This window comes from Ammospiza nelsoni, chromosome 16, assembly GCF_027579445.1.
Source record: "Ammospiza nelsoni isolate bAmmNel1 chromosome 16, bAmmNel1.pri, whole genome shotgun sequence".
Lineage (NCBI taxonomy): Eukaryota > Metazoa > Chordata > Aves > Passeriformes > Passerellidae > Ammospiza > Ammospiza nelsoni.
In genome coordinates this window covers 5704809-5732250 of record NC_080648.1, presented here as the reverse complement: position 1 = coordinate 5732250, position 27442 = coordinate 5704809, and the positions used below count along the sequence as shown (strand labels likewise).

Below are 27442 nucleotides of genomic sequence, written 5' to 3'. Positions count from 1 at the left end.
TTTGACTTTTTACACTGAGCAGTCATAAATCATTCATCTTTTCTCCCATATTTACCATTAGAAAACTGTAAACAGCTAGAACAGAAAAAGGCTTTTAAACACAATTTACTTAACATTGCTTTGGCACTCCTGGAGTACCAAATATACAGCAGGTACCTTAGCAGTGGGAGTTTTCTCTGCTTTGCCTCTCTGTGTATTTCAGTGTAAAGATTCCTGTGTTGCCCATGGTTTGAGAAGCCAATATTCAGTACAGAATTCAGTGTTGTAGTGAACTTGGAATTCCTGGAATTTGGAATTTCAATGAATTTGGTCTGAAGGAGGAGAGCTTTGAGTAGCTACTGTTAGCATGGTGGTGGAGTTTGGAGGTGAGGAGTTCAGTGCAGGGCAGCTGAGGGGTTCAGACCACCAGGCAGTGCAGGCTGCCAGAACAATCCATGCATCCCTAGGTTCATTCTGGAACTCTTTTTGCAGGGCCCTATTGTCACAGGAGAAGCACAAACTACAGGTTGTGGATTGTGCTGCAAATCCTGCTCTGGCAGTTCTGCTGCTGGGACCTTGGATTTCCAGTTTGCCCAGTGGGTGCCCTTGCCTGGGACCAGTGTGAGTCCCTGATGATGAATCGTTTCCCAGGGATGGAGCAGCACAAAGCCTTGTGTTGCCTTCATAAAATCCATCTTATTTGCTACCTTTTGAGTAAGGAGCCTTATTCTGAGCACAGATCTTTGCTCTTCCTATTAGAAAAATCCAAACTAAAGCTCAGGGCCCAAAGCTTAGGAATTCTCTCAACAATTCTCTTAACATATTTCCATTTTTCAGCTGTAAGCTATCCTTTACATACTTTCAGCAGATTCTGTTTTAAATGCTCTCCATTAAGAGTTTCTGCTGAGTGCTACAACTTGCATACTCTGAAAATCCCAGAGCAGTTTGCAAAAGAGGTAATGGCTGCATGTACTGCACACCTTGCTTTTTCCTGAGTGTAGTGGTGACTCTGGAATCGTCAATATTTTTTATAGCTGTAAATAGCAGTTTCCTTAGCTCAGTGTTCAGGGATTTGGCACGTGGTTAAATTACTGAACACAACAGGTCACCAGTAAGCATCTGTGTGAATGCTGTTAGCCAAAATTTGTGATTTTGTTAAAAATCCAGTTTTATTGTGTGAACCCAAATCTTTCTGTTTTCAGAGACAAAAGATTTTTATAATTTCTTGCAAGGCAAAACAGGTCTCAGACACCCAATGTTAAGATTTGGGGGTTTGGAGGTAGCAGACAATCAGCCTTTCACTTGGCTTAGTAACATTGCTCATGAAAATCTTGTGATGCAAGAGTAACTCATCAGAGGGCAGGAGAATGGCTGTGAAGGCAGTTTGGCTCTTTTGAGCACTCACTCCTCAGCTGGTCCCAGTTCAGTGCTCAGGCACAGGGCACTGGTAGGAAAGGGGAATGTTTGCCATTGTGTGGACGGGAACGGTGAATCTTTGTTTTCTTTGGCTAGAAATTTAAAGCCAGTCATGTCCTTTCTTGGCTGAAGGAAAACACCAATCCTAGATGGTTCCCCCTCCCTTGCAGGGTCTGTAAGACTGTGGGGCTTCTTCCCAGCCCCTCTGCTGGGGTGTCCTTTGTTATATGAGATTTATGCCAACGTGCAGTGTGCACACAGTCTTCAGCAAGTCACTAAATTTAGTGATTTATCAGTGCCAGCTCTGGGCTGGGGAGGCCTCTGAAACCCATGAGTGTCACCTCCATGAAAATATCCCCTCTGTCAACTCAAGAAATGGGAATCCTGCAGTCATTAATCCCTGGTTTTCAGCTGTGTAAGTGCCATTTATGAATGGAGACGTTATTGCTGAGCATGAAATGCCATTTCAGTTTGAACTATCTGACTGGCCTGCTAAGATAAAGATAATGTTATTCTATGGTAGTTTTACCTTTCAAAGCTTTTTCTAAATATAAGCAGTTTTTTCCCTAAAGCCTTTTTGTGGAAGTCAAAGGTCTGGATTGAAATGGCAAGATCATAATAGAGTTTGGGCTGCAGATTATGAAAAGGCCAAATTGGTAGTAGACAGAATTATATTTTACATGTCTCTGGCTTGCTCATTGTGTTTTTGTACAAATACATACAAATTGAACTGATTTCTCTATAGATTTTACTGATTTATTTCCCCTGCTTTTTGTTGTATGCTGCTACATGCTCTTAAGTCATATCCACATAGTACTTTGTGATGTATATATACTTTCCTAAAATTAAATAATATTATAATGAGCTGACAGAAATTATGAGCATATTTACCCTACTTTTTAGCTTGCTTATTTCATATATTTCTTCAGAGTTTTAGCCCAGGCCCATTCTTGAAAATTGTCCATATGTACTGTTCTGAAGTTTGTTAGAAATGCACATATCAGTAAAGTCGGGAATGGGAAAAATTATAGTTTGTCTGAACTTTTCTGCAGCAGGGGAGAAGTTTACAAAATTAGCTGTGACAGTAACTGGAAATAGTTTTATTTTCTTTTGTGAAATTTGCAGTATCTTGAAGCACTCAGTATTTTTGAGGAATCTAGTACCTATTTCAACCAATACTCGTAATAATAAAATTGGACTCTTTTATGAGGAGAGTGTTCCTCAGACCCTTTGTTACTGCAGGCTCAGAGCATGCTTTGGGTAAGTTTAAGTGTGGCTTGGGGTCACTGAACACTAAATCCAGACTGTCCCAACAGATGTGCAGATCAGCTGGGTCTGCACAAAGCCACCCTTCCTTCCCTGTGCAGGCTGCTGTGAAAGAGGGCACCAGGGAATAAAAATCTTAAAGCACAAGACATTTAGGACAAAAGCAGTCTCTCACCTTGACAGAATGGGTTTAAAACCAGAAAAACTCGGGCTGAAAGTGTTCTTGTGCGCCTCTGAAGCTTTGCGGGCAAGCGCTGTGTTCCCTGGCTGAAGGTCAGATCAGCCTCCCGTGAGGCTGGGCTGGGGAAGGCAGCAGGCAGAGCAGATTGTTCACTCTCTCCCGCCTTGGTGCAGGATGCTCTGGATGTGACTGTCCCTGCCTGCCCTTGGCACCGCTGCCTGGTGTCTCCCTGGCACCATCAATCTGCTCTGCAGCCTGGGATGCCATGGAGGAAAACAAATAGCACCGCTCTCCCAGCCAAGGACTAACAGATGGGGCCAGCTCTGCTGTCCTCTCCTGAAATCCAGCTAGAAAATGGATAACCAGCTTTTCCAACTGAAGCTGGAATAAGTGAGGCCCAGATCTACAAAAGGAATTTTGTGTACCACTCCACAGCACTTGCCTTAAGTCAATAGATTTATTTTATATTTTCTTTTCCATCCTCTACCCCCCCCACTTCCTCCCCCAAGATTGTATTTCCTTATGGGTGTTTTAATTCTTAACAGTCTGGACGTCCTGATGACCCAGCTATTGCTATTTCTTTTTAGAAAATGCAGTTTTATTTATACTCTTTGATTTTATTGAGCAAAAGCCCACATTCTGTGGTGCTCTCATAATTAAAGAGAAGTTTGTGTAGAAGCCAGTGCTGTAAATTTTGTTTTCCTTAAGAAAAAGAAAAAAATAGCATCTGATTTAAGAGCAGTGAAAAATTTTGTAAGTTTTATTTATTTGTAAAGCAATAGCTGCTGTGATTGAAATTAAACATGGTATCATGCTGCTTCTGATTAATTCTAGCACAGAGGAGCCAAAAAATAACTTGATTTTTCTGTAAATAGGCTAAATTAGCATCTGGTAAATAATGATAGTTGGAGGAATTGAAAAGTAAGACAAAAGTTTTATTTTCTGCTCAATGAAATTACTTAGTAATTTTTTTAAAAAATAATGCTTGAAGTTAAGGTTATGATTCACTGTTTTGCAGAATTGAGATGAATAATACTTAATGCTAATTTAGCTTAGAAACATTTTACTGTGGGGAAAGTAAATGTTATTATTCCTGCACTCCAGATGGCTAAACTGAGTTTCAGTGATATATTTTACATTACTGTAAAAAATGGATCTTAGGTCTGCTGGTTTTGAGTGTCTTTTGAGGAGTATCAGCCTCTATATTCTGATATTTAAAAGTATCATAAGAACTAAATGTAAGGAAGAGCACTGCATTTCAGAGAGAAATCACAGCCCAAGGTGGTGAAGTGTGATAGACAATTGGTGCCTATTGAGACAGCAAAGCATGACAGGCAATTCCTGGCTGTTCCAGGCAGCTCAGGAGGAGGGATCTGTGCGTGTGTGTGTGGGGATAATGGAGAGAATTCTTCACCAAGTGCTGGAATGATAACATGAGCTGCTCTATACTCACTCCTCAAAGAACCCTACGTGTTCCCATCACATTTGGAGCAATGTTTTCACAAAGTGCTTTCCCTAATAGCAGGCAAAATCTTTTGTTCTGGCTAGCATCTCAACACCTTTACTTGTGTATAGTTAACATTCTGTAGTTATTGTATTGAAGAACACCAGTATATACTTTTTGAGTTCTGGTGTTCTATTAAAAGTGAAGGTGAGGTGTCGCAAACACATTTTATGAAAAATCCTTTCCTTAGGATTTTTTCTCCTGAGAAGCTGAGAATCCTCAGAGGAAAAGAAAACAATAATTATCTGTTGCTGTGGAATGCAACAGGCGCATCTGTGATTGGTCTCATGTGGTTGTTTTTAATTAATGGCCAATCACAGTCCAGCTGTCTCAGACTCTTGGTCAGTCACAAGATTTTATCATTCCATTACACTTCTTTCAAGCCTTCTGATTAAATCCTTTCTTCTATTCTTTTAGTATAGTTTTAGTATATAATTTTCTTTTAATATATATTATATCATAAAATAATAATTCAGCCTTCATAAACATGGAGTCAGATCCTCGTCTCTTCTCTCATCCTGGGACCCTGTGAACACCACCACGGTGAGGGGCAGCAGAAGTCTGGGGATCTGTGTGTCAGAGTTCTTTGCCCACTCTCCTGCTCTGCCTTGTTCCTAGCTCGTTGGATTTTCCCAGGTAGCTGTGCAAGGAGAGGGCTGTAGCCTTGGGGGGTTCCAAATCAGTTAAATCTTCCTCTGGTCTCTCAGGATGCAGGACTTGCTCTCCAAGCCCAATGTTATCTATCCGGTTTTATTTCGGGACCCCAAGTTACTCTCTGGTGGGGCAAACAGTTCTTCAGGCTGTTTTCTGGGAAATTCTGCTTCTTGTGGAAGTGCAGCTGTTGCTGCATCATTTTCCTTCTGTAAACTGAGCAGAGGGGAAGTAGAAATCAGCACTGCCCAGCTCTGAGCTGGTTCTGTTGAGAGGAGCAAAGCCCCTGGCTTTCAGTGAATTCTTTCTGCCAGAATATCAGTTGTGACACCCTTGGCCCACACTCAGTGCAAAGTCACTTTTTAATATTGTTTTAGCTGAGTTATATCCTTTATAAGTACAAAGCAGTAATTTTTTCAGAGGAGGAGTGAAGCTGGACAACTTGAGGAACCATTCAGTGCTATGCCTATTCTGAGAATAAATGGCAAGTACCAGGTTCTGGGACCATCAATCCAGTGTCTTTTATTAGCAGAATGGTCAACTTAAAAAATTAAAAAGAGTTAAAGTGCAATCTAATGTGGCAGAAGGTGTAAAAATAATAAAATATTTTACATTAATGCTCCGGTCTGAAGGGAAGAAGACAAGCTTTATTCTGTTTTCGGTACAATTTGATGTTCACAGAACAAGGACAGAGAATGGTGTGTTATTTCTGTTCTCTGGTTTTCTTTTCAGACCTCAACCCCCTAGTAAAGTTTTCAAAATTACTCTGCTTGAACAGTAATCTTCTTTTTCCCACCTTTGGTTTACTCATCTATCTTCCAATGCTGATACTCCACACTCCTCCCTTTAGTGCTGTCAGGAGTAGGAGTGGCTGTGCTTTGTGTTTGTGCTACTGTTAGTGATGATAACGTGTTTTCCATTTAAGAATCTGCAGGGATCTTCATTCTGATTCCAAGGAAAGCAATTTGTACATTACTACTGGGAAAAAAAAATAGGACTTGAGAAAGAAAGATAAAATATAATGAGATGTGAGTGTTAGCAGTACCTGTTGAGTGTGATGTCGAAAACTCTCTCAACATTCCCAAATTGCTTTTAAAAATTTTAATAGTTTTTTTTCTGGAGAAGAAGTGAGTATTTTGATCTTGACAATACAATTGTGATTTCCTCCAATTGTGATTTTCACATTGCAAAGGTGCTTTAAATCACTTCTGTTTCCCTGATGCAGATTAATAAAACTAGATTTATTTTTCTTGATCGCTAGTGTTTGTCGAACTTTATTCAGTTTCTTGATAGCTTTTTATTATTTGATTTCTCTGTGGAATTAGTGTAAAAATTACATGTTTCCTTGTTGATGTATATGAATGGAAACACAGCTGGGTATGTCTTATTTTAGTGTTTTGAAGATTGCTCTTTAAGTGCTCGTGTTCTGGTGCCACAGCAAAGTTATGCAGTGAATGGTGCTGCTGAAAAATTCAATAGCTTCAATCTACAGCGTTTTGTGTGCCTCTGCCTGAGCCTTTCTGCCAGCAGGTCGCATGTGCAAAGATAGTCAGAGTCCTCCTCCTTCTTCTCTTTCCTCATCCTCTCCCCAGGTTCCATAAATTCTGTCAGTTGTCACCACAGCAGGTGTCTTATGGCAGATATAGTCCCCAAAAATGTGAATGAAGTAGCACATAATTTAATGATTGATTTACAAAGCGAGCGCTGAAGGGAAAAATGCTTCTCCCTCTGATACCAGCCGGCAAGCACTAAATCACCAGCCCTCGCAAAGGTGTAGTGCAGCCATCCACAAGGAGAATTTAAGGCAAGCTAAGGTAAGCAGCATGCTGTGGCTTGCAGCTGGGAGCTGGCAGAGGAGGGTGAGGGAGCAGAGCCAGTTTCTGTGCCTGAGCAATCCCAGGGTCTGGGGCAGGAGCACACTCAGCCATCCCTGCCCTCCCCAGCACGCTGGCTCTGCATCTCTGCCACTGTCCTTCACAGTGCTTGTGCCAAGAAAACTTGTTACTAATGGCAAATTCATATGATTCTTCTAGAAAAACAGGATTTTCATGCTTTGTTGCATAACTTTCTGGCACCTCAGTCTCCAGGGTGCCAATGCACCTGGGCCGTGCTGCTGGGGCCACTGAGAACTGTTCAGATTTTTGGCTGCAGCATTTGTCAGTGTTTCTGATGAACCCAACATGAGGACATTTAACAGGAGCCATTGCTAAAATCGTGTTTTGCATCTGCTGCACTGATATTTACATTTGCTGAACATTTGCACTGCTTCCCAAGTTTATTTGATGGGGTTTGGTCACATTTCTGGAGCGGCAGGGCCCACGTGTTTCCCATTTTTTGGGGAATAGGCAGCTTTGGCAGGGCTTCAGGCAGTGCAGAGAAACCCCCATTGTGCCAGTGCCCCGCCAGGCAGGGGCTGAGCAGCAAGGGAGTAATCCTGAGTTACAGGTGCAGGGGGCAACCCCAGATTTCTTACTTCAGTCTTGTATCAACTGGACACATCCCTGTGACTCTGCTGTCCTTGTGTCCCACAGCTGGCAGTGGCTGTGCCTTCCTGGGCAGAGCTGAGCTGCTGCTTGCCTTCTCATGGCAAAACTGCAGGCTGCTCTAGTGTAAACCAGTTTTCCATACAGCATTAAGGATTGATTGCCATCTAACACATGGCCAGGGTTGGTGCAGACCAGCCCCTATGGTTTTCTTACAGCCCCTTTGCATTTTCCTATGGGGATTTAAGTTTCCTTTCCCCACCTGCAGTGCAGCACCATTCTTGGCTCACACAGGATCATTAAGGTGTGAAAAGATCTCTAAAATACTTGAGTCCAACCCTAGCCCAGCACTGCCATATCCCCACTAAAGCAAGTCCAAACAAACTTGGTTATGCCCCATTTTGGCAAGGAAGGAACTGTATGGCTTTCAGCCCAAGTCTCACAATAGCACTGGGAATAATGGGAAGCTCCATTTAAAATTATTTTTTTTAATCATGTATATATTTTTTAGGTTAAGATGAAGCATTTATTTGACCACTGAGTTTCATTTATTTTCAAGCATCTATATGAGTGGAGATAAAAAGCAGACTTTGATGAACATGGACTCATTAATAAGAGGGTGTATTAGGAAACCCAGAAACAGACATCTAGCAGGTTGAAGCCACTTAATGCCATCCAGTTCTTCTAGCAAGCAGAGGCAAAAGAGCAAATTCCCCATCCATCAGTTTTCCACAGCCATGGGCCCTGTAAATATGCCTGATGGACAGGTACAAGCTGAAGGTGTCGTGTGTGCAGGGCTCTGCTGGGCAGGGCTGCTCCCAGAGCATGAAGCTGGTGCTGGAAGTGCCACAGGGCACGTCCTTTCCTGCAGCTCAGGGCAGTGAAATCACTGGAAACCATGGAATGTGTGACCATGGAATACTTCAGCCACTGTGGGGATACTTTTCTTTTGGTATCTCCTGTAATGAAACCTTAATATCCTTGCCATTGAATTTACATGACAGATCTAGCAAATAGCCTAGAAAATGCTGCCATTAATAAAGGAATTCCATAAGGACTGGGTGCAGATACAGGAAAATGTGTGTTATGGCACCATTCAGCAAAATTTATTCTTGCAATTATGGCCCTCATTGCTGGCACACCTATTCTTAAAAGTCAAGTCTGCATTTGTAGACTTCAGAGGTTTGTTTCCAGCATTCTCATATTGCAAAGGTTGCTAAGTTGCTAAGATACAGGCAGAAAGGTAAGTTTATTTAATACATTTTGTTGAATAAATTTTATAAAATATGACTGTGATCTGTGGTTCACTAGGTTATATCTGAGGCTATGCTCAAGTGGAATTGTTGTGAAAAATAGTATGGACTTGATTCATGATTGCATTATTCCTCTTCCACACTGATATAGCTACATTGAAAATAATTGACTCAAACCAATAGGGCATGAAAAAGATGCAGGGATGAATTTGGCTCTGTTTCTCGAAATGAAATATGTGCCATTTTCTGTTCAGCATTTGCTGTACCTTAAGAAAAATCATAAGGCAAATTACATCAAATCACACTATTAAAGGAAGCATTTTCTTGTTCTGTGCAGTCGAATAGACCTGAAACATTTATGTGTTCAGAATTTTCTCAAAAGCACACTTTTTATCCTTGCCCTGTATTTAAAAATTGATAACCAAGGGGAAAAGCTGTTGAGGTATAAAAACAGGGGATGTTTTTTTATTGTAATTGTGTCATCTGCTGCTAAAACATAATTGAACTCAAGGTTTGCATTTGCAAATGACCTTGACTAAAGTTTTGCAATTCAAAGAATTCATGCAATGACTTGGACTGTATGGAATTTCAGAATCCCTTTATGGGGCAAAACCTATGTTTTACTCCTAGTGAGGACCCTGTGTTTGAGAAAGAAGCTCTATCTGCCTCTCATGGGATGATTTTAGACTCTCTTTACAGAGAAATTCAGTAGAGGAAAGCAGTTCAGAGAGAGGCTGAGTGATCTTAGGAGTCTTGTTCTCGCCTGTGGCTTGAAGAACCAGCTTCTAAACTCTGGGGGAGTACCTGGCTTGGTTTGGGGGTATTCTGGAACCAGCAGCCCTTCATTGGCCACAGCTCTGGGAATAATCTTCACTCCACTGCTTTGTGCATGTGGAAACTGGTTTATGTCAGGGGGATGACATTGCTGGGTTTGTGGATGCCGCATCTTCCAAGCACTGAAATAGTCCCTGCAAGGGCAGAGATGGAGCACGTGTGCTTGGGCACAGAATTCCCTGGCTCACCCCACTGTGCTGCCTTGGAAAGAATAAATTATGTATTTCTGCCTGTCAGTCCCCTTTGCTCCCTCCTGTCTTCTTTCTCCCTGAAGGGAGGCTGCAGGCTTAGATTTTCTCCTTGATTCAAGTTTTTAAACTTTATTGGAAATTTCTGAATGCAAGAGCAGGGGAAAGAATGAGAGAATTATTAGGTACCTTTAAGGGCCTGAAAGTGAAAATCCTCAGTCTTAATTTCTCACCTTTAAGCCACTATCCATTTGCTTCTTGAGTCAATGTTTTCCCAGAAGCATTAGTGACAAAAGCAGCTTGTGTTGATGTCCCCTCGTGTTCCTTGGGTCCCATCCCAGGGGTGCTCACCCAGATGTGGATCACATGCTGCCTTGGGACAGGGACTGTTCCCTGCACATCTCAAGTACAATCACAAGTTGATTGGAATATATGTTGTTCTTTCCAGACAGTTCTTTACAGTTTATCCTTTAGGGATCTTTATAAAGGCACAAATCATTGCCTTGTGATTGCTATTCAGAGTAAGCTGCCTGGCTGTATCTGACAGTGCCCTTCCCCAGATTCCCCTTTCCTGTCTCCAGCTCCCTCACCAAGCTGTATGTTCCTGTGAATGTACTCAGGTAGGACAACAGAAGGAGGAGGAGATTACAAAAATAATTTATCTCTTTAAGAACACTGATCCCAGGTAGGGTAGTTCCTTGTACAAACAACATGGGTGCTGTTAAAACCCACGGGCAGGAGAAGGAGGCTCTGGTTATCTGCTCTGCCACTGCTCCTGCCAGGGCTGTCTCTGCAGACACAGGAGAAGGAAAGGACAGAAGGACCACAACCACCTCCACAGAGTTCTTGCTTCTTTCTTTCAGAGTTCTTGCTGCTTTCTGCAGCCCACTGTGAACAAGAAGGCTTTGGCTGTCAGGCTCTGGTTCCTCTGCCTGAGGCTCTGGCTCCTGGTTCCATACCCAGCCAGGTATTTGTCCCAGTAGTTTTTCACCTTGTACCTGTCCATCAGACATACTTAGAAGGCCCATGGCTGTGGAAAACTGATGGATGGGGAATTTGCTCTTTTGCCTCTGCTTGCTGGAAGAAGAATTGGATGGCATTAAGTGGCTTCAACCTGCTAGATGTCTGTTTCTGGGTTTCCTAATGCACCCTCTTATTAATGAGTCCATGTTCATCAAAGTCTGCTTTTTATCTCCACTCATATAGATGCTTGAAAATAAATGAAACTCAGTGGTCAAGTAAATGCTTCATTTTAACCTAAATATATATATATACATGATTTTAAAAATAATTTTAACTGGATCTTCCCATTACTCCTAGTGCTATTGTAAGGCTTGGGCTGAAAGCCATACAGTTCCTTCCTTGCCAAAATGGGGCATAACCAAGTTTGTTTAGCAGGCTTTTCATGAGAGTCAGCCCTTACACTGAAAGCTCCTATCCTGTCACCTGTTTTTAAATGCTTCAAATGTAGGAAGCCTGCTGCAGGTGGTATCAGTAGTTTTACTGATCTGAGGCCTTGGGCAAATTCATTTGAATTGCTTTGAAACTGCATATTCAAAATTCAATAAAATAAGAGGGTCTGATGGTGCAGCTGCAGCATATCCCCTCCAGCTGGGTTAGCTGAGATGTTTCAAGGCCCTGGACTAGCAAAGCCTGGGTGTGATGTACAGATTATACAGATAGCTGCCAGGGAAGAGGTTTTGGCAGGCTGGGTACAGCAATACCCCCTGCCAGAAGACTTGGGAGTGAGTTACAGTGGATTTCATGCTACGTGGCATCTTTTGCTGCCTTTCCTGGACAGAAATTTGTTGGTGCAATAGTGGCAGCAGGCCAGGGGGAGGGGACTGCCTCAAGGGTAAAGGGATGGAATGTAGGAAAAAGAATAAACCCAAAAAACTCCAGTTGTTTTGAAAGTGACTGGCTATCCTGAATGCCTTGGTCTGGCTCCAGAATGAGCTGTTCTGTGGGCGGGTTTCATTAAATTGCATTCAGAAATCATATTTGCCCTTGGGCAGATACCCTTGCTTTTATGCACAGCAGGCAAGTCACATGCACTAAAATGGAATTCACATGGTGCTTTAGTCAAAAAGCTAATGTCAGTCATCATACCTTTTATGCATATCCAGTCCCTTGGTTCTTTATGCCCATTTAAATATGCAGAAGTGCTTTTTATTATTACACTGCCTGTAAAGTATGGAGATAGAGATATATAGGCCATGTAATTTATTGCAATGTAGACTCTTCTCTGCATATGTATTCATCACATAAATTAAAATCATGGGCATAAAACATTTTGGTCAGTGGGTTCTGATTTTCTCCGATTTCTGCTGTTAGACAGTGGAAGTAAATCCTTTATGTGCTGTGCGTCCAGGCTTTCCAAATGACTCCTTCAGCAGCAGTACAGGGCTTATCTTTGTAGCATTGTAATGCTGGTATCCTTGTGAGCATCACAGTGCTGGCACAACCAGCACAGGGCCCAAAGGTGAGACAATCAGAGAATACACACAGGGACATTATTGGAGCACCAGCTCGTTGGACTGCACAGTATGTCCCTCGTTATTGAAAGGGCTACCATGAAATTTAATTTAGGATTTTACAGACACATTTTGAATTGGAAATCTCTGTAATAACTTTCCCTTTGCTCAGCCTTTTAACTGTGAAATTCAGTTGGGGAGTTTTGAAGCAGCAGGTAGTGTTTCAGCACTCTAGAGGGATTTCGCCAGGATTCAGCTAAAGTGCTTGCAAGTGTCATTTCCATATTTAACTAATTTCAGTTTTTAATTAGCTCCATGTGAAAAATGAGAGTTCACGCTGAGCTAAGCTGTCAGCACAGAGGCTTGTTTCCTTTCTAGCCTCTCAGGACAATTACTGCAGCATCCCCTGGTTTTTTCAATGAGAGTGCTCAGCCACTGCACGCTCCGTCCCTCCATTGTTCCCTGCCAGGAGCCGGGGAGTGTGTTGTGTCTAGCTTGCTAAAATGGAGAAGATAACTTCTGACAGTATTTCAAATGTGAAATTGGCTCAGCAAAGGTTCAAAAGAACTTCAGAGGTCTGGCTCTGAACCATGCAGCAGCACGGAGTGCTCAGAGCTCCCTGGCACTGAGCAGTCGGTGCCATTGTTGGAGCAGTGTCTGATCCTTCCAGCTCCATCCCTGGCCAGCACAGAGGGACAGCAGCTTTTCCTGCTCCTCCCCGGGCTGTCTGCAGCCCTCTGTGAGCAGAGCAGTGTCCCAGAGGCTGGGGGGAGAAAAGAGTTGCCTTTGTGTAAAATTCCACCACATAGGATAGGCATGGAAATTTGGTAATTCTGCATCTCGGCTCAAAACTTCCCTGTGAGGACCTGAATGCAAATGTTAAAATAGTTCTTGAGAGCAAAGTGAGAGGTGCAGTTCATGTAAACTCTGCAAAGCCATGGGATGTGAACAGATTTCTGAAACAATTTTATTAACTGATAGCAATCCTGAGTTACATTTACATGCCAGCCACATAATGCCATTGTTATTTTTGAAAGAATGCAGTCATCACATTTTTTAAATTATATTTAAATGGGAAAATTGGTGTAGCTGTTACCTCAGGGGTGGTTTTGAGTTGTTTGTGTTTTCTTAAACCTGTCCTATAATGTGAGATTTTTAAAGATTTATGAATATGAAATATATGAAAGTATCTCCATTTTCATTTTTGTTTATATCCTAGCAAAATAGAGGTTGTGTGTATTTTATTCTTCACTAATTAGCATGGACAACCACTTCCAGTAGGCAGAAGCAGATTTTCTCTATTAGATCATAATAAAAAATGCATCTTTTTCAAATCAGGATGGATGAGGAAAAAAAAAATCTCAGCTGTGGTACTTCTTGTGCTCCTAATGTTCGTAGTGCTGTGAAAGAAGAAGGTAAATACGTTGCAGAAACTTGTCAGGTACAATGACACTGAGGAGCTCCTAGTCATTTTTCTTTTAAGATGCTGAGGAGCTGCTTTGATACTTGCTTTCAAGCTGAAGCAAATTCTTTAAAAGATAAAAAAAAAGGTAAATAAATTTCATAGTGAAAAGTGAAGCTGAAATTCTAGATAGATTTTCAATGTAGCTCAAGTTTTGGGGTTCCTTTAAAATATAGTATTTACTGTTACATTCATCAAAGAAAAAAATAAAGATATATAATCCTGGTTTGAGTGCCAGCCAACTGGGTGTAACAGACATAAAGAAGGAGAACTTGAGTATTAGCAATGAAGCATCAGTGTGTAATTCTAGCTACCATATATATATATATATATATATATATATATTATTTTTTGCCCCTTGTAGTGTGAGTTATCTTCTCTTTAAAGGATAATTCCTGGTTATTTTATTGCTATTACTAAGTAAAGCTGTTCCATATATTATGATTGTATTAATCATTTAACATAACTCAGTTATGCCTTACAAAGTGCATGTAATTGAAGGCAAAGGTTTCTGAGGGTGTGTAATCTAGCTTGTATTTTATCCCATGATGCTTTAATTAGTTGTATACAGTGATGCATGTGCTAATGCATTACAGCTCATGTCCAATTCACCCTGCAGGTCAAACCACTGAGTTTTTGATGGGATGCTTTGCTGTTGCCTGTAGAAAACACTGTTTTTTTCAGGCACTGTTATGATAGTTGCAGTCTCAAATACCTCAAATAGAGCAGTTCTGAAGTGGAGCTGTACCCACTGAAGTCAGTGATGGTTTTGACCTTGGTTACAATGGGCCTTGATTTTAACCAGCCCTAAATGGGCTGATGAGGAGCATCCTGTGCTGCTGACCCCAGACAGTGCAGAGGCTCCTGCAGCATTTCCTATGCAATACAGAAAGCTTCATTAAATTGATCAGGTATCAGATGCTCTGAGCATTAAACTGGCATCACTTTTCTGTTGTGGACAGCAGCTCCATCTGCAGCAGTGATTTCTGCAATCTCTGCCGTGGTTAGTTTTGATATACTAAGAAGATCAAATTGAGCCAGCCTTAAAACCCCATCTTCTAAAAGGCAATTTGAGACATAAGAGATAAAGAAAATTAATACAAGTATTAATATTTAATTGTATATTTGATGTTCCTTAGATTAATCAGGATGTAGGTGTCCAAATTAAATAAAAATGTTTTCCATTATTAATGGTGCACAGTGCTTGAAGTGGACTTAGACTGTGGTGTGCTCTCATGGTGTCTCTTGGGATTTCAGATGCACAAACCAGCTCCTGTTCCTGTATTGGCTGATGAAATTGTGTAACAGATGTTTTGGTGATGCAACTCATAATCATATATGAGCATACACACACAGAGGAATTCCTTGTGAAATGTCTATTGCTGCAGTCTGAAAACTCACAGCTCTGGCACTTCAAAATAAGGCAGTGATCTGAAATTAAAATCCTGGCACCATGAAACCCTTCACTGATTTCTCGTGTGTTTCCATGTTGGTGTGATCACACAGAAATCCTGTCCTCACTTGCAGCTTGCATTCCCTTAGCAGCTCTGCAGTTCTAGAGGAGAAGGCACAGATGCAGGAGGGCCAGCTTTTAGTCTCTGAAAACTATAAAATTTTGCTGTAAAACTTTTTTTTCCTTTTTCCTTGGAAGGTAGCATGATCAAACTTAAGAAGAAGACAGGTAAAATGCTGGAAACAGTTATAGTAAACCCATTATGGGAAATGATTAACAGGAATCATGTAAGGACAATGGAAAAAAATTCTCAAAAATGTAACTATAGTCCAATTTGATAATTGTTTATTTCTTTCAAAATTGCCACTAAAAAAACAACCCACACAAAAGAATATGAGTTACAAGGCTGTAACTGATTGACTATGTAAGATACTTATCAAATTTGTACACTTTATTTTCATAGGTTTCTATTCTGGCACCATAGGACATCTAAATCACAATACATTAATAATGGCAGCCTTTCAAGGCTTACAGAAAGTCTCAGTCTGCTTAGATGCTAAATATAATCTGTACCTTTATGTCAGTATCAAGATATGACTGAGGCTAGGTTTATATATACACCTTTTGAAGCACATTGTGAAAGAAATATAAACAGCTTATAGTGTTGAAAATGAATTAGAGGCTTTGGGAGAAGAAATCATATTTGCTTTTCATCTTTGGATTTATTTCCTCTTTGTAATGAACTTTTAACTCCAATAATTACTTTGTGTAGAGAGTAAAACGTTAAACGTTATCATTCATGCAGTGTTTTAAATTGTGATTTTATCAGGTGATCACATTAGGCCATTCTGTATCACTTCTATTAAGGGAAGAATATACTTTATGATTAGAAATTACCCTTTTTTTGTACTGAGGACAGAAATTTGGCCACTGAGTAATGCAGTTTCACTTCATTCAGTGTATGCGAAGGAGTAATAAAGCTGAAAACTGTTTTCTTAGCAGTGTGGCTAACAGAGGTTGAGTCAAGGTCTGAATGCTTTGGAACAGTGAGATTATTAAAGTCTTGTTCAACATGTTTGTAGAAATTAGGGCAGTTGCAGTTTCAGAAGAGGAACGTAGTTGAATAAATGTTTGACGTGATATCCCTTAGGTTTATGATCAGTATTAAAAGTAAAGCAGTTATTTTAATTCTTGTAAGTTCAGGCCTCAGTGATTTTCAAGAGTATTTGTGCCTATATTCCTTGAAACACCAGTTTCAAGCCTCATCTAGGTTCTTCCTCCTCTTGGAAACAGAATAAAGACAAGCTGGGTACTTTGTTCATGATAATGGTGTCTTTTAGGTGTGAAATTAAAATTTGATTCAATTTTCTTTGTATTAACACTGAATGCTCACAATTGCTCAAAAATAGAGCAAAATTGAGTTAAGAGCATCTCTTTCTGCTCTTCTAAGCCTGTTTCAAAAGTGGCAGTGTTTTGGCAAGGCTGGTAAAGTGGATATTGTATAATGTGATCTGGGATCCTCCAGGCTGAAAGAGGCTGTATTGGGTAAATAAAAATATATACACTTTTCTTATTAGTTACAGTCATCTAGTTCAGATGCAAGACCAAAAAGATTGCAGCCTTGACTCCTGAAATTGCCATGAGAAGTGAGTTCACGTTACACAGTCTCAGGAACTGATTAATCGTGTGCCAGTTCTCTGCACTCTGTACAATCTAAAGCCTGTCATGAGAATAAATGAGCAGTGCACTGTATTCTGCTTCTCTTTTAAGGTCTTTGTCATGAGATTCCAGACTCTGAAGGCAGCACGCAATGCTGTTACCCTTCTCGTGACAAAAAGATTGCTCAAAGTGGCACAAAATCAAAACATTTCAGTAAAGAGGAGTGAGAGAAGCAAAGTGGAGGCCTGAGCCAGGGATCCTTCCAATCCCATCACGGTGGGGACTGGGAACAAACACCCACCAAGGTACAGCTCGTGTTCCTGGGCTGGAACTCTGCTTACCCAGCTTTATCCTGGGATTTGGGCACATCTTCCACTTCTCCCTGCCCCCAAAGGAGCTGCAAGCGTGTGTGAGCTTTTCAACTATTTTCGGAAGTAGAAAAACTGAAGATGGAAATAGAGGAATGAACTTTCAAAGCGTTGCATGGCAGATAAGCACACAAATCACATTACTCCTAATGGGATTTGTGGGTATATCATTCATGCTGTGCTTTGAAAATCCATTCCATTCAGTTTATTGACGTGCACAGGGAAATAAATCAGGCAGCTTGGAGGGGGGTGATCAATTTGAAAAAAAAAAAACCAAACAAACTTTTTTTGGGTCCCCCTATTTCTTCTGTGTGAACGCAGTGACAGTGAAGCATCTTATAGCCCTTCTTCCATCTCCTTTTAAATCTTAAATAACATTTATTCAAAAGAAAGCAATTAATTCCTAGCAGAAGTTTTCCTGCTGCTGACAACAATACACTCACTCATAGATCCTTTCTGGTATTTCTATAAAATGTTTCTTGGGCTGGGTGCTTTAAAGCAAACATCTTGTTCTAAACAGTTTATTGTCTAAAAGAGTTCACATGCTGAGGGTGAAATTATGCCCAAGGGTTTCTTTGTTATGTTTAAGATAGTGTCATATCAGCTCTGCTTTCCCTTATATTTTCCAATGGTGTCTGCATTTCCCTGGTGAGCAGAGGGAGCACAGCTGACACTGAGCTCATCCCTCTTCCGCAGCAAGGACTGTCCAAAGCTGAGGGTCTGCCTCCCTTCCCTTGGCTCATGTCCCAGAAATTTGGGTGCTGGAATTCCCAATTCCCATGTCTGTGGTGTTTATAGGAATGCTCTGGGTGAGAGAAGCCCAGAGCTGGGTTCTCCCTGCAGCAGTGAGGAGGCCAGAGGGAATGGCAGCCTGAGATCCCTTACACTGGTTTTTTATGAACAATCCTCACAGCTTTCCTCCCGAAGCCAGAAAATACACTTTCTGTTTCAAAAGTTACAAAATGTTGCTGCTGTTGTTGTTGGTTTTTTTTAAGTATAAAACTATTGCAGATGTCAGGCACAATTAACAAGAGCACAAACCTGTGGCTGGGTAACATATAGAAGCTTGTACATGGGTAGCAATATGAGCTTAATTCAATTGATAGAGAAGTGGGAAAAAAAACATGCAACAAGATATAAAAATACACAACAGTGCCATTATAGTTAATGGAATTTTCCATTTTTAGCATTGTAAACTGCAAAAAGTGACTCTGAGAAGTGAGAGGTCTTGTTCAATGTTATGGGCAGGATAAATAACACAGCAAAATGGTTCTTTATTGTGCTCTCTAGGTGCAATACAGGCAAGCGTATTGTTTTAATGAAAATAGTGGTATCTGTAAATTCTGTAATTGAAGTTGTGGCTTTTGATAATGCTTTATATGGAGTTCCCAAATTAACTTTTAATTTAGATTTATTACAAAAACGTAGTGCACAGCAAATAGCATACTGATGATTAAGATGAATTGCTGAGAATGAATGACCTTGAAAATAAGCCATCTATTTGTTGTTAAGTTTCAATGGTCACAGTCAATAAGCAGGACTTTTTGCATATATTCCACAAAATAAGTATTAAATTTACATCAAATCATCTATTTTTGAAATGCTACTTTAACCTTGCCTACAAACAATTGAGTGGTCACAAGTAGAAGAGGCAATATAATCAGGAATACATCCAAATGTTTTATATGAGCTCTGTAGGATTCTGAGTCATTAATATTAAAACACAGATTCATAAATACCCTAAGTACTTGTAGTCCAGAGAGTGATGCATTTTTTTAGCTGATCTTTGATCTCTGCTGTCAACCCTGTAAAAGTTAAATTCTTATCTGCTGTGGCCCTGGGATCTCCAACGAAATATTTTGAAAATGCATCTCTCATAATTATAACTGACTCTGCTGTGCTATTAATTAGATTATTTCCCATTGTACTGATGCACAGCTACACTGGGTTGTGACACCTGCGCAAAAGTTGTGGCACATCAGCAATTGCCATTTATGTACTGCATTCTCTGCCCAAAATCATGCTGCTTCTAGGAAATGCTTTATGGCATATAAATCCCAGGGTTTGCCTGAGTCATACTAAACACTCCCTATATTGTCAGGCCTGGTGGATGGGTAGGGTCATGCTGCATCAGCTTGTATCAAACACATCCAGAAACACTGGGACAGCTGGATACACTCCAGAGTGCTGTGTATGTGTAGAATCAGCTGTGTTGGGTTAGATATAAGTCAAGTTATCCATTTGTGTCCAGCACCCAAAAATGGTTAGCTTGTTAGAAGGACAAATCGTGTATGTACTTTGCCCTACTCATTCTCCAACTTCTGCTCATTCTGAGTCTTTTCGGAGAGGAGAAACAATAGCATAACAATACTCCTTGCTTTGTTTATACTTCCCATAATGATTAGACGTTTGGCTTACTTGACATTATGATCTAGCCCAAAATTTTCCTTGATATTTTATATTAGTCAGCTCAGAATTCATTATTTTACACGTGGAGTTAAAATTACTCCTCTCCAGCATACTTTTATTTTACGCGTTTGAACTTCATCTGCCAATTTCTGGCCCAGTTGCTCAGTTATTTTATGTCCTTGTGCAGTTCTCAGTCAGGTCTCTTCTTGAATAATGCATTATCAGCAGCAGACTGTGCCCCCTTCCCTGCTTGGCCTGTTTTCCATTTGGAATTCTATCATAGCTATGCTAGGTTTGGACTTTTTAAACTCGTACTTTAGACATTCCTGTAGATAATATAACAAAAGTGGCAGATGTCCACCCAGCAAGCCATGTGGCTTTTGTTTTGTTTTAGAGAAAGGCGTGGGAACGTGATCAATTTCTGTGACATCTCTTGGATATCTCAGGAGAACTCTGGCATCCTTGTCACAGTCACATGAGGTATTCAAGGAAGAATAGAAAGTTCTGACACTTCTGAATTTTAGGAGAGACGTCATTGTTCCTCTAGCAAGGAGAGGTGCTACTTGCTCACGTTGTTTATTTTAAGACTGCTCTTTTTAAGCAGCAAGACTCATGTTCTTTGATAATGACATTTCAAGCACTTTAATATATGTTTAACAGGTGGATTGCAGACTAGAGCTCCTGGAGACACTGTCCCTTTCTGCCAATAGCAGAATATGAAAGGGCATAAATATAAATGTGAGCTCTCTTTGACACACCTTCCTTATTCTTGTCAAGGACCCCTATCCCATCACAGCTTCATCCTGACAGGGCTTGTACTGCTCCTGCTGCAAATGTGGCTGCAGGCTGGCCAACAAAACTCTTGAGCAGAAGGTGGTGCCAGTCTCTTTAAATCATCTGTGATTTATTGAAATCCTTGTCTGGCATATGTGTTGCCATGTCCAGTTTTTATGGGAGAGGACTGTTACAGACTGTCCCCAAAAGGAGCACATTCAGTGCAGCCCATGCGGCAGAGCCTCCCTTGTCCTCTGTTCAGTGCCTGTTCATTGTAAGGTACATTAGCAAAGTATGGATCTCAGCTGCGATTTAGTTCAGCAAAATCTGATCATTTGTGTGTTTGGGAACTGTGTTTCAACCTCTTCAGATATGAAGAGCTGGGAAAGGCTTCTTAGCACTCCTCAGCAGAGCCCTGAAAGCTCTGGTCAGAATGGAGTGGAGGGTTTGCAGCACTGCACAAGTTTTCCCCATGCAGTTCCCCCATTGCTCTTTGCTGACTTTCAGCCCCCTGCTATTCCTGTCTCGGGCATCTCTTGAGGAGAGCTTGTCAGCTGTGATGGATTGTGCATTCATTCTGTAATGGGGGCAAGTAATCACCGGGGAATAGGCCTAATGCACTCGTTTCACTTGTGACTTGGGCTGAACTTGAACCTCTTTCTCCAGAGGAATAATAAAACTTTAAATTACTATGTTTCTAATCCTTTGAGTAACTGTTATTTTTTGAATAATAATTGAGATCAGTGAGATCAATTTCTGGTATTCCTCAAGTTCTGCTGCAGGATCAAGAAGTAGTAACTAATAAAGGACCATGAGTCTCATCTTAGTAAGATTTAATATGAGTAAGTATGCAATAATGTTTAATTATTTTTCAATTTTTGGAGGGGAATACATTTATTCTTTTCAGGTTCTTTGGGTACCCATCTATATGCACCTAGAAGTGCAAAATACTAGATATCCTTTGCTTCATACAAACATTGTAGTGCCCTAAAACAATGTTCAGACGATATGAAATAAAAAATAGATGTGAAAATAGGTCTGTGAATATAGATGCTATGAAATTACCATTATGCTGAGATTTATTAGGTACCTTTTGTTTCGTCATGTCTGTGATTCATTAGACCTGGCTTGGAAATTAATTTGATGTTGCTGAAAACTGCATAATAAATAACAAGAGTTGCATCATTCACCTCATGAGTGGATGGAAAGCAAACTCTGAACATTTCTGCTCCTATAACACAATGGCCTTGGAACAGAAAATGTGCTTTTAGGGTACGTTTGTTCATGTTGTTCGTGATTTAATAGAGTGATCTCTTGTTCATATGAAAAGAGGTTGTTCTGCTCCAGACAGACACTGAATATATCCTGACAAAGCCATATTTGATGGCTTCATGGTGGATGATGATAATTCAGTGGTTAATAAGCATGATAGTTGGAAATTAAATTATGGAAACATCCTTAATTCTCTTCAATTGTATAATCTTCCCATCTTTTTGAGTTGCTTAGGGAATACTGAACTTTCCAACAAGGAAGCAGTGTGTATTTTACAGACCCGTACTGGGAGGATGCAGTAGGACTGGGAGAGATGATGGATCATTAGGCTGCATATTTCTCCCTTGAAGAAATCGAGGAAAGGGATAAGTGAAAAAATCCTCATTGTGCTCTGCCTATTGGCAGACACTGAGCTGCACTACAGGGAGATCTCCAGCTCCCAAAAACACCAGAGGTCTCTCCTTTTAGAAGTACAAGGTCAAGAGTGACAAGAGCACAAAGACAAGACAGAGAGCTTCCTGAGCTTGGGAACCACTGTCCTTCAGACAAAACTCTGACTGCAGTGGGCAGTGGGTTCATGGCCAAAATGAGAGAAGACCAATGAAAGAGGAATGTGAGGACACCACTGAGTTTAGAGAATCTCAATATAATTTGCATGTAAGTTCTATCAATTTCCTTTGGATTTGTGTACCTTTTGGGACTTCTTAAAATAATATGTGATTCACTCTACAGCCTCTATCTTATGTAAGTCTTAGACTGATCCTTGGCAGCTCTGCCACCTGGAGTGATGAGCCAGGTCTCTGCTTTTGTTCTTGCTGGGCATGCAGGTTTAGCTCCCAGGTGCTTTTGCTCTCTGTATCTGTATGGTGCTAGAGTGGGAGTGAGAGGTTGATTATTATTTTTTACTTAAACCTCAAAGGTTTTTCTTCAAAATTATTGTTCCTGAATTATCATGTCTTAAAGAATATGAATACACTATTCTGAATTACTAGATATTAGTGTAAATGAACTCTATAAATTCTGACAAGCTTAGTGTTTGAAAATCAAGTTGAATATGGAAGAACTTTGAAAATATGCTTAAATGTTGAGGTGGAGGAAAGCAAACACAGAAAAATAATACCTGTAAGTACTCTGTAAAAATATAATTTGTGGATACACAAATTGTTATTGGGAAAAAAAGCAAAGTCCATTTCAAACTAGAAAAGAACAGCAGCAAAACCAGCAAACAGGCACAAATTGACTAGCCCAAATTTCTCCTCTGAGACACATGCACTCAACTTCTGTGTGGATCCCCACATTTCTAATTAAACGGGCTTCTACTTATTCCTTTGCTGGAGGCATTTTGTTTGATTAACAGAAGGAAAGGTTAATCATATAAATTTGCCATCTCACAGCGTTGTGAAGCAGCAGAGAGAAGGTTTCCCCTTGTTCCCCCTGCTCAGCTCTGCTCCCTGCTCAGTGCAGTGCAGACACAGAGCTTTCCCCTCAGGCCCCTGTGACACACTTTTCTCCACTCATTCCTGGTGGAAAGGGAACACTCCTGGTGTTTGTGACTGCAGCTGTCTTAGTGGAAGTTTGCAGATCACCTCACGGGTGTGGGAGCTGTGCAGGAGATCCTCAGCCTCCGCCAGGGATGGAGCAGACCTGCAAATCCCTGCCCCGTTAGGAAGGAGCTCTAATTGCTCCTACCTCACGTGCATCCCTGATTAAAACACAGTTATTAATGAAACCATGGTGTGCTTGGAAGCAGATGGATCACAGGTAGTTTTTAATACCATGTTAATAAGATCTTTTATAATTCCCTGTCTGAATTTACCTGGTAATTATAAGGTAGCAACTATAATTTTCTTGGACAGACTATTAGTTGGGATTTTTTTTATCTCTCTGTTGTAAAGACTGGTTCACACTTGAAGCAGCAGGCTTTCATCTCTGCAACTGACCTACATTTATGGTTATGCTCACAGTAAAATAAAAAAAAAAAAAGGCAACTTTGAATAGACACACTGAGAGTATAAAACACAAAAGTCTGATTCTCCTTTGTGACTTGTTTGCATTGTGGGGCTTTGAAATTCACTTAATCTTTATGTACTCTTGGCTTTCGGGGCTGGTCCAGCTGAATCTGGTGCCTGTGCAGGGAGTGGGAATTGCTGAGAGCACAAACACCCTGAGCTGCTCTCTGCTGTCCCAGCCCCAGCACAGCTGCCTCTGCTCACTGGGGATAAGGTGCACTTTGGTGGGGTTTGAGCCTTGTGAATGATTTTTCAGTTTCCTTTGCCATACTTAAGGAAAAAAAAAAATTCATTGCTTGAGATTAGAGTAAAATAACCTTTTAAAATGTTTGTTTTGGCAAGACAAGTTGTAATTGAACAATTAATTTGATCCCATAGAAATTTATTGTCTATTTTCCAAGGTTTCTTAAACATTCTTAAACAAATAAATTTTGAATAATTTCTTTGCAAAACATCCTTTTCAGGTTCATGTCTGGTATTTAACATACCAGAGGTTTTAAGGTATTTTTTGTTTGTTTTTCTGAGCTATTTGACATAATAGAAACAAAATTTGCAAATTCAGCATGAATATGAAATCTGGCAGCTGCCCTCTTCACAGAAAAGGTCTCCTGATTTTACTTACTATTCTTAGATATCTGCTCAGACATTAGCCATAGGATGTCCAGGGGAAGATGGTGTTAGGAAAGATATCTTGCTCCCCTGCTGCTTTTGTCAAAAATACAGAGGTTAAACTCTGCATAGATTGCATGCTGAGAGATTTCCAGGGGTTGGGATGGATGGATGGATTCTGGGGGTGGTGGGGGATGCTTTTTGTTTTCTTGGGGCTTAGGAACGCACATGTGAATCACTCACATCTAAATGGATTCTGAGGTTATCTGAGTGGTGGCTCCAGCACTGTAAATGGCAGTTTCTGTGAGGAGTGTTTTGTCTCTCCTATCCCTAAGATTTAGTCTTTGAACAGAGTGTGTGGCCACTGCTGGGCTGTTTGTAACCACTATAATCACTTTGAATTGGATGCAAAATATCTGATAATCTTGTGTGGCTCTGACACTGCAGAATAGAACGATTCTAAGGGTGCCCACAATTTTTTTTTTTCCTGCCTGCAAATTGGCAGTGAATCCTCTCAAACACCTTTTGACATAACTGGAAATGCTGTTCCCTGTGGTATATAGGTTACATACATCCTGTGTAAGCAGAAAGATGCAAAGAAAAGGAAAGCAGCAGCTTTGGTGGGCTTTATCCCCCACCGCTGCTCTACTGTACTGAGAGTGCCATGGGGATAATGTGATGAGAGTATGCAGGTAGCTGTGTTTATACAAGGTGAAGATGCACATAAATCCACTGGCTGAATGATTCAGACCTGTCAAGTCTCATGCATTATGCACAGGACTTATTCAATTAGCCCTGCCACAGTGCCTATAACTCAGGCACTTGTGCAGGGCGTGCTTGGCCTCGCTCCCACTGCTCAGCTCGAGTTGCAGGTGCAGCTGCACAGCCTCTGACATGTACACATGGACCAGTGCCTGGCACGGGGATGGCTGGAGAGCCATGGCTATGAGCAGGCAAACCTTCACTGCCCAGGGTTGTTACAGGATTTGGGGCAGTGGTGTCAAAAATCTGGGAGGTGAAAGGATTGGAGCAGCCCTGGCTTGGTCAGGGAAGCTCAATCTACAAAATGAAGATAGAGGCTCTATAACGGCTCCAGAGTGAATGAGAGTAGGGGCAGGTTGGGTGCTGGGAAGAAATTCATCTCTGTGAGAGTGGTGAGGCCCTGGCACAGGTTGCCCAGATGAACTGGAGATGCCCCAGCTCTGGAAGTGTTCAGGGTGAGGTTGGACAAGGCTTGGAGCAGCCTGGGACAGTGGAAGGTGTCCCTGCCCATGGCAGGGGATTGGAGCTGGATGATCTTGCAGGTTCCTTTCAGCCCAAACCATTCTGTGTGATTCTATTATCCTAATGTATTGATTTAAATAAGTTGTACTAAACACAGAATAATTGCATTACCAAGTCACTACTTTACACAGGGCTAAAGCCAATTTTATAATCAACATATAAATTACCACCTATAATTTAAACTCGGAGCTGGTACTTGCAGCAAGTAGTGCTTTGTTTCCCGAGATGTGTCCCCGCACTGTGCGAGTCAGGAAAGTGGCTGGCTCTGCCCAGAGCTGTGAGCATTTTGCTTTTTATATTTCAGTGCCACACAGATGCGTGTGAATCACCAGGGATCGCTTTTGTTTATTTATTATGGGGGGGAAGGGGGTGTTTTTTGCTGCTGTTGCCGGTTCTGTCAGCACATCCCCATCCCTGCGAGCCGAGTGGCTCTGGGGCGTTCCCGCAGGGCGCTCGGGTGTCCGCGGCCGCGCTGATCGCTGTCTGTGTGTCTGTGTCCCTGTGTTCGCTGTCTGTGTGTCTGTGTCCCCTGTGTCCCTGTCTGTGTTCCCTGTGTCCCCGCTGACCGCTGTCTGTCCCTGTGTCCGCAGCCATGCACCTGCTGGGCCTCAACTGGCAGCTGCAGCCGGCCGAGCCGCCGACCTTCAGCAACGGCCTGCGCCCGCCCGGCGACGACGGCCCGCCCGCGCCCCCTGCCGGCAGAGGTGGGTCCGCGCCGCGCCCCCCACCGCGGCCTGGCCCGGCCGAACGGACGCGAACCGCCCCAAACCCCAGCTGAACTGACCCAAACGCCAGCTGAACTGCCACAACCTGCCTCAAGCCACAGTTGAACTGCCCCAAACAGCGCCAAAACCCCAGATGGACTGGCAAGAACCGCCCCAAAACACCACCCGAACTGCCCCAAAACCTGAACCACCACAGTGCCCCAAACCCCCCGATGAACCGTCACAAACTGCCCCAAAACCCCACCTAACCACCCCAAAACGCTGCCAGACTGCTCCAAAATGCCCCCAAGCCACGAGAAAACACCCCAAAAACCTGCAAAACCAGCCCCAAAATGTTACCAAACCCACAAATAGCCCCAAAACGCCACCAAAACAGTAGCAAACCCCCACAATCCTCCCCAAAATGCTGCCCAACTGCCCCAAAACACCATCATACCCCAATAAGTCACCCCTAAAGGCTGCCAAACAGCCCCAAAACACCACCAAACCCCCACAGATTGCCCCAAAACGCTGCCAAACCACCCCAAAATGCCACCCATCGTCTCCCTCCCATGGCTCTCAGCACGCCCCATGGTCACACCAAATCCTGCAGGTTCTGGTTTATCACCAGTGAAGTTGTGGTAGGAGGATGCTGGGGAAGTGCTCTCAGAAATGTGCTGTGTTTACTGGCTGCATGCTCTTTTTCCAGGCATAGCTTAGAGATCCCAAAGAAAGAGGAGGCTGAGGGAGCTGGGGCTGCTCAGCTTGCAGAGGTGACTGAGAGGAACCTCATTAATTGTGTAAATATCTGCAGGGAGGGCTCAGAGCATGGACCAAGCTCCTCACAGTGGTCCCAGCCAGCAGAACAGGAGGCAGCAGGCAGGAACTGGTGCTCAGGAAGCTCCACCTGAACAGGAGGCAGAACTCCTGTGCAATGACCAAGCACTGGATCATATTGGCCTGATCTCCCTCACTGGGGATATTCCAGAACATTCAGGACACAATCCTGTGCCCTGTGCTCTGGGATGACCCTGCTGGAGCAGGGGGGTTGGACCACATTGACCCACTGTGATCCTTTCCAGCCTGATCCATTCTGGGATTCTGTGAAAAGCAAGCATTGTAGTGCTTGAGAGAATTCAAGAACTGGCTTGCAGCCAGGACCACATCCCTGGTTCTTCTTTCTCAGTGAATTCTAATAGCAAACACCAAG

The 27442-nt window shown here is 41.9% G+C and overlaps 1 protein-coding gene across 1 annotated transcript in view; it reads left to right on the top strand.

The window, feature by feature from the left end:
- TENM2 (teneurin transmembrane protein 2) overlaps positions 1-27442 on the top strand; it is a 505046-nt gene that overhangs the window by 351915 nt on the left and 125689 nt on the right. The window contains exon 7 of the mRNA XM_059483440.1: positions 26119-26232. Coding sequence (XP_059339423.1) covers positions 26119-26232 — 114 coding nt within the window. The remainder of the gene's footprint in view (positions 1-26118; positions 26233-27442) is intronic.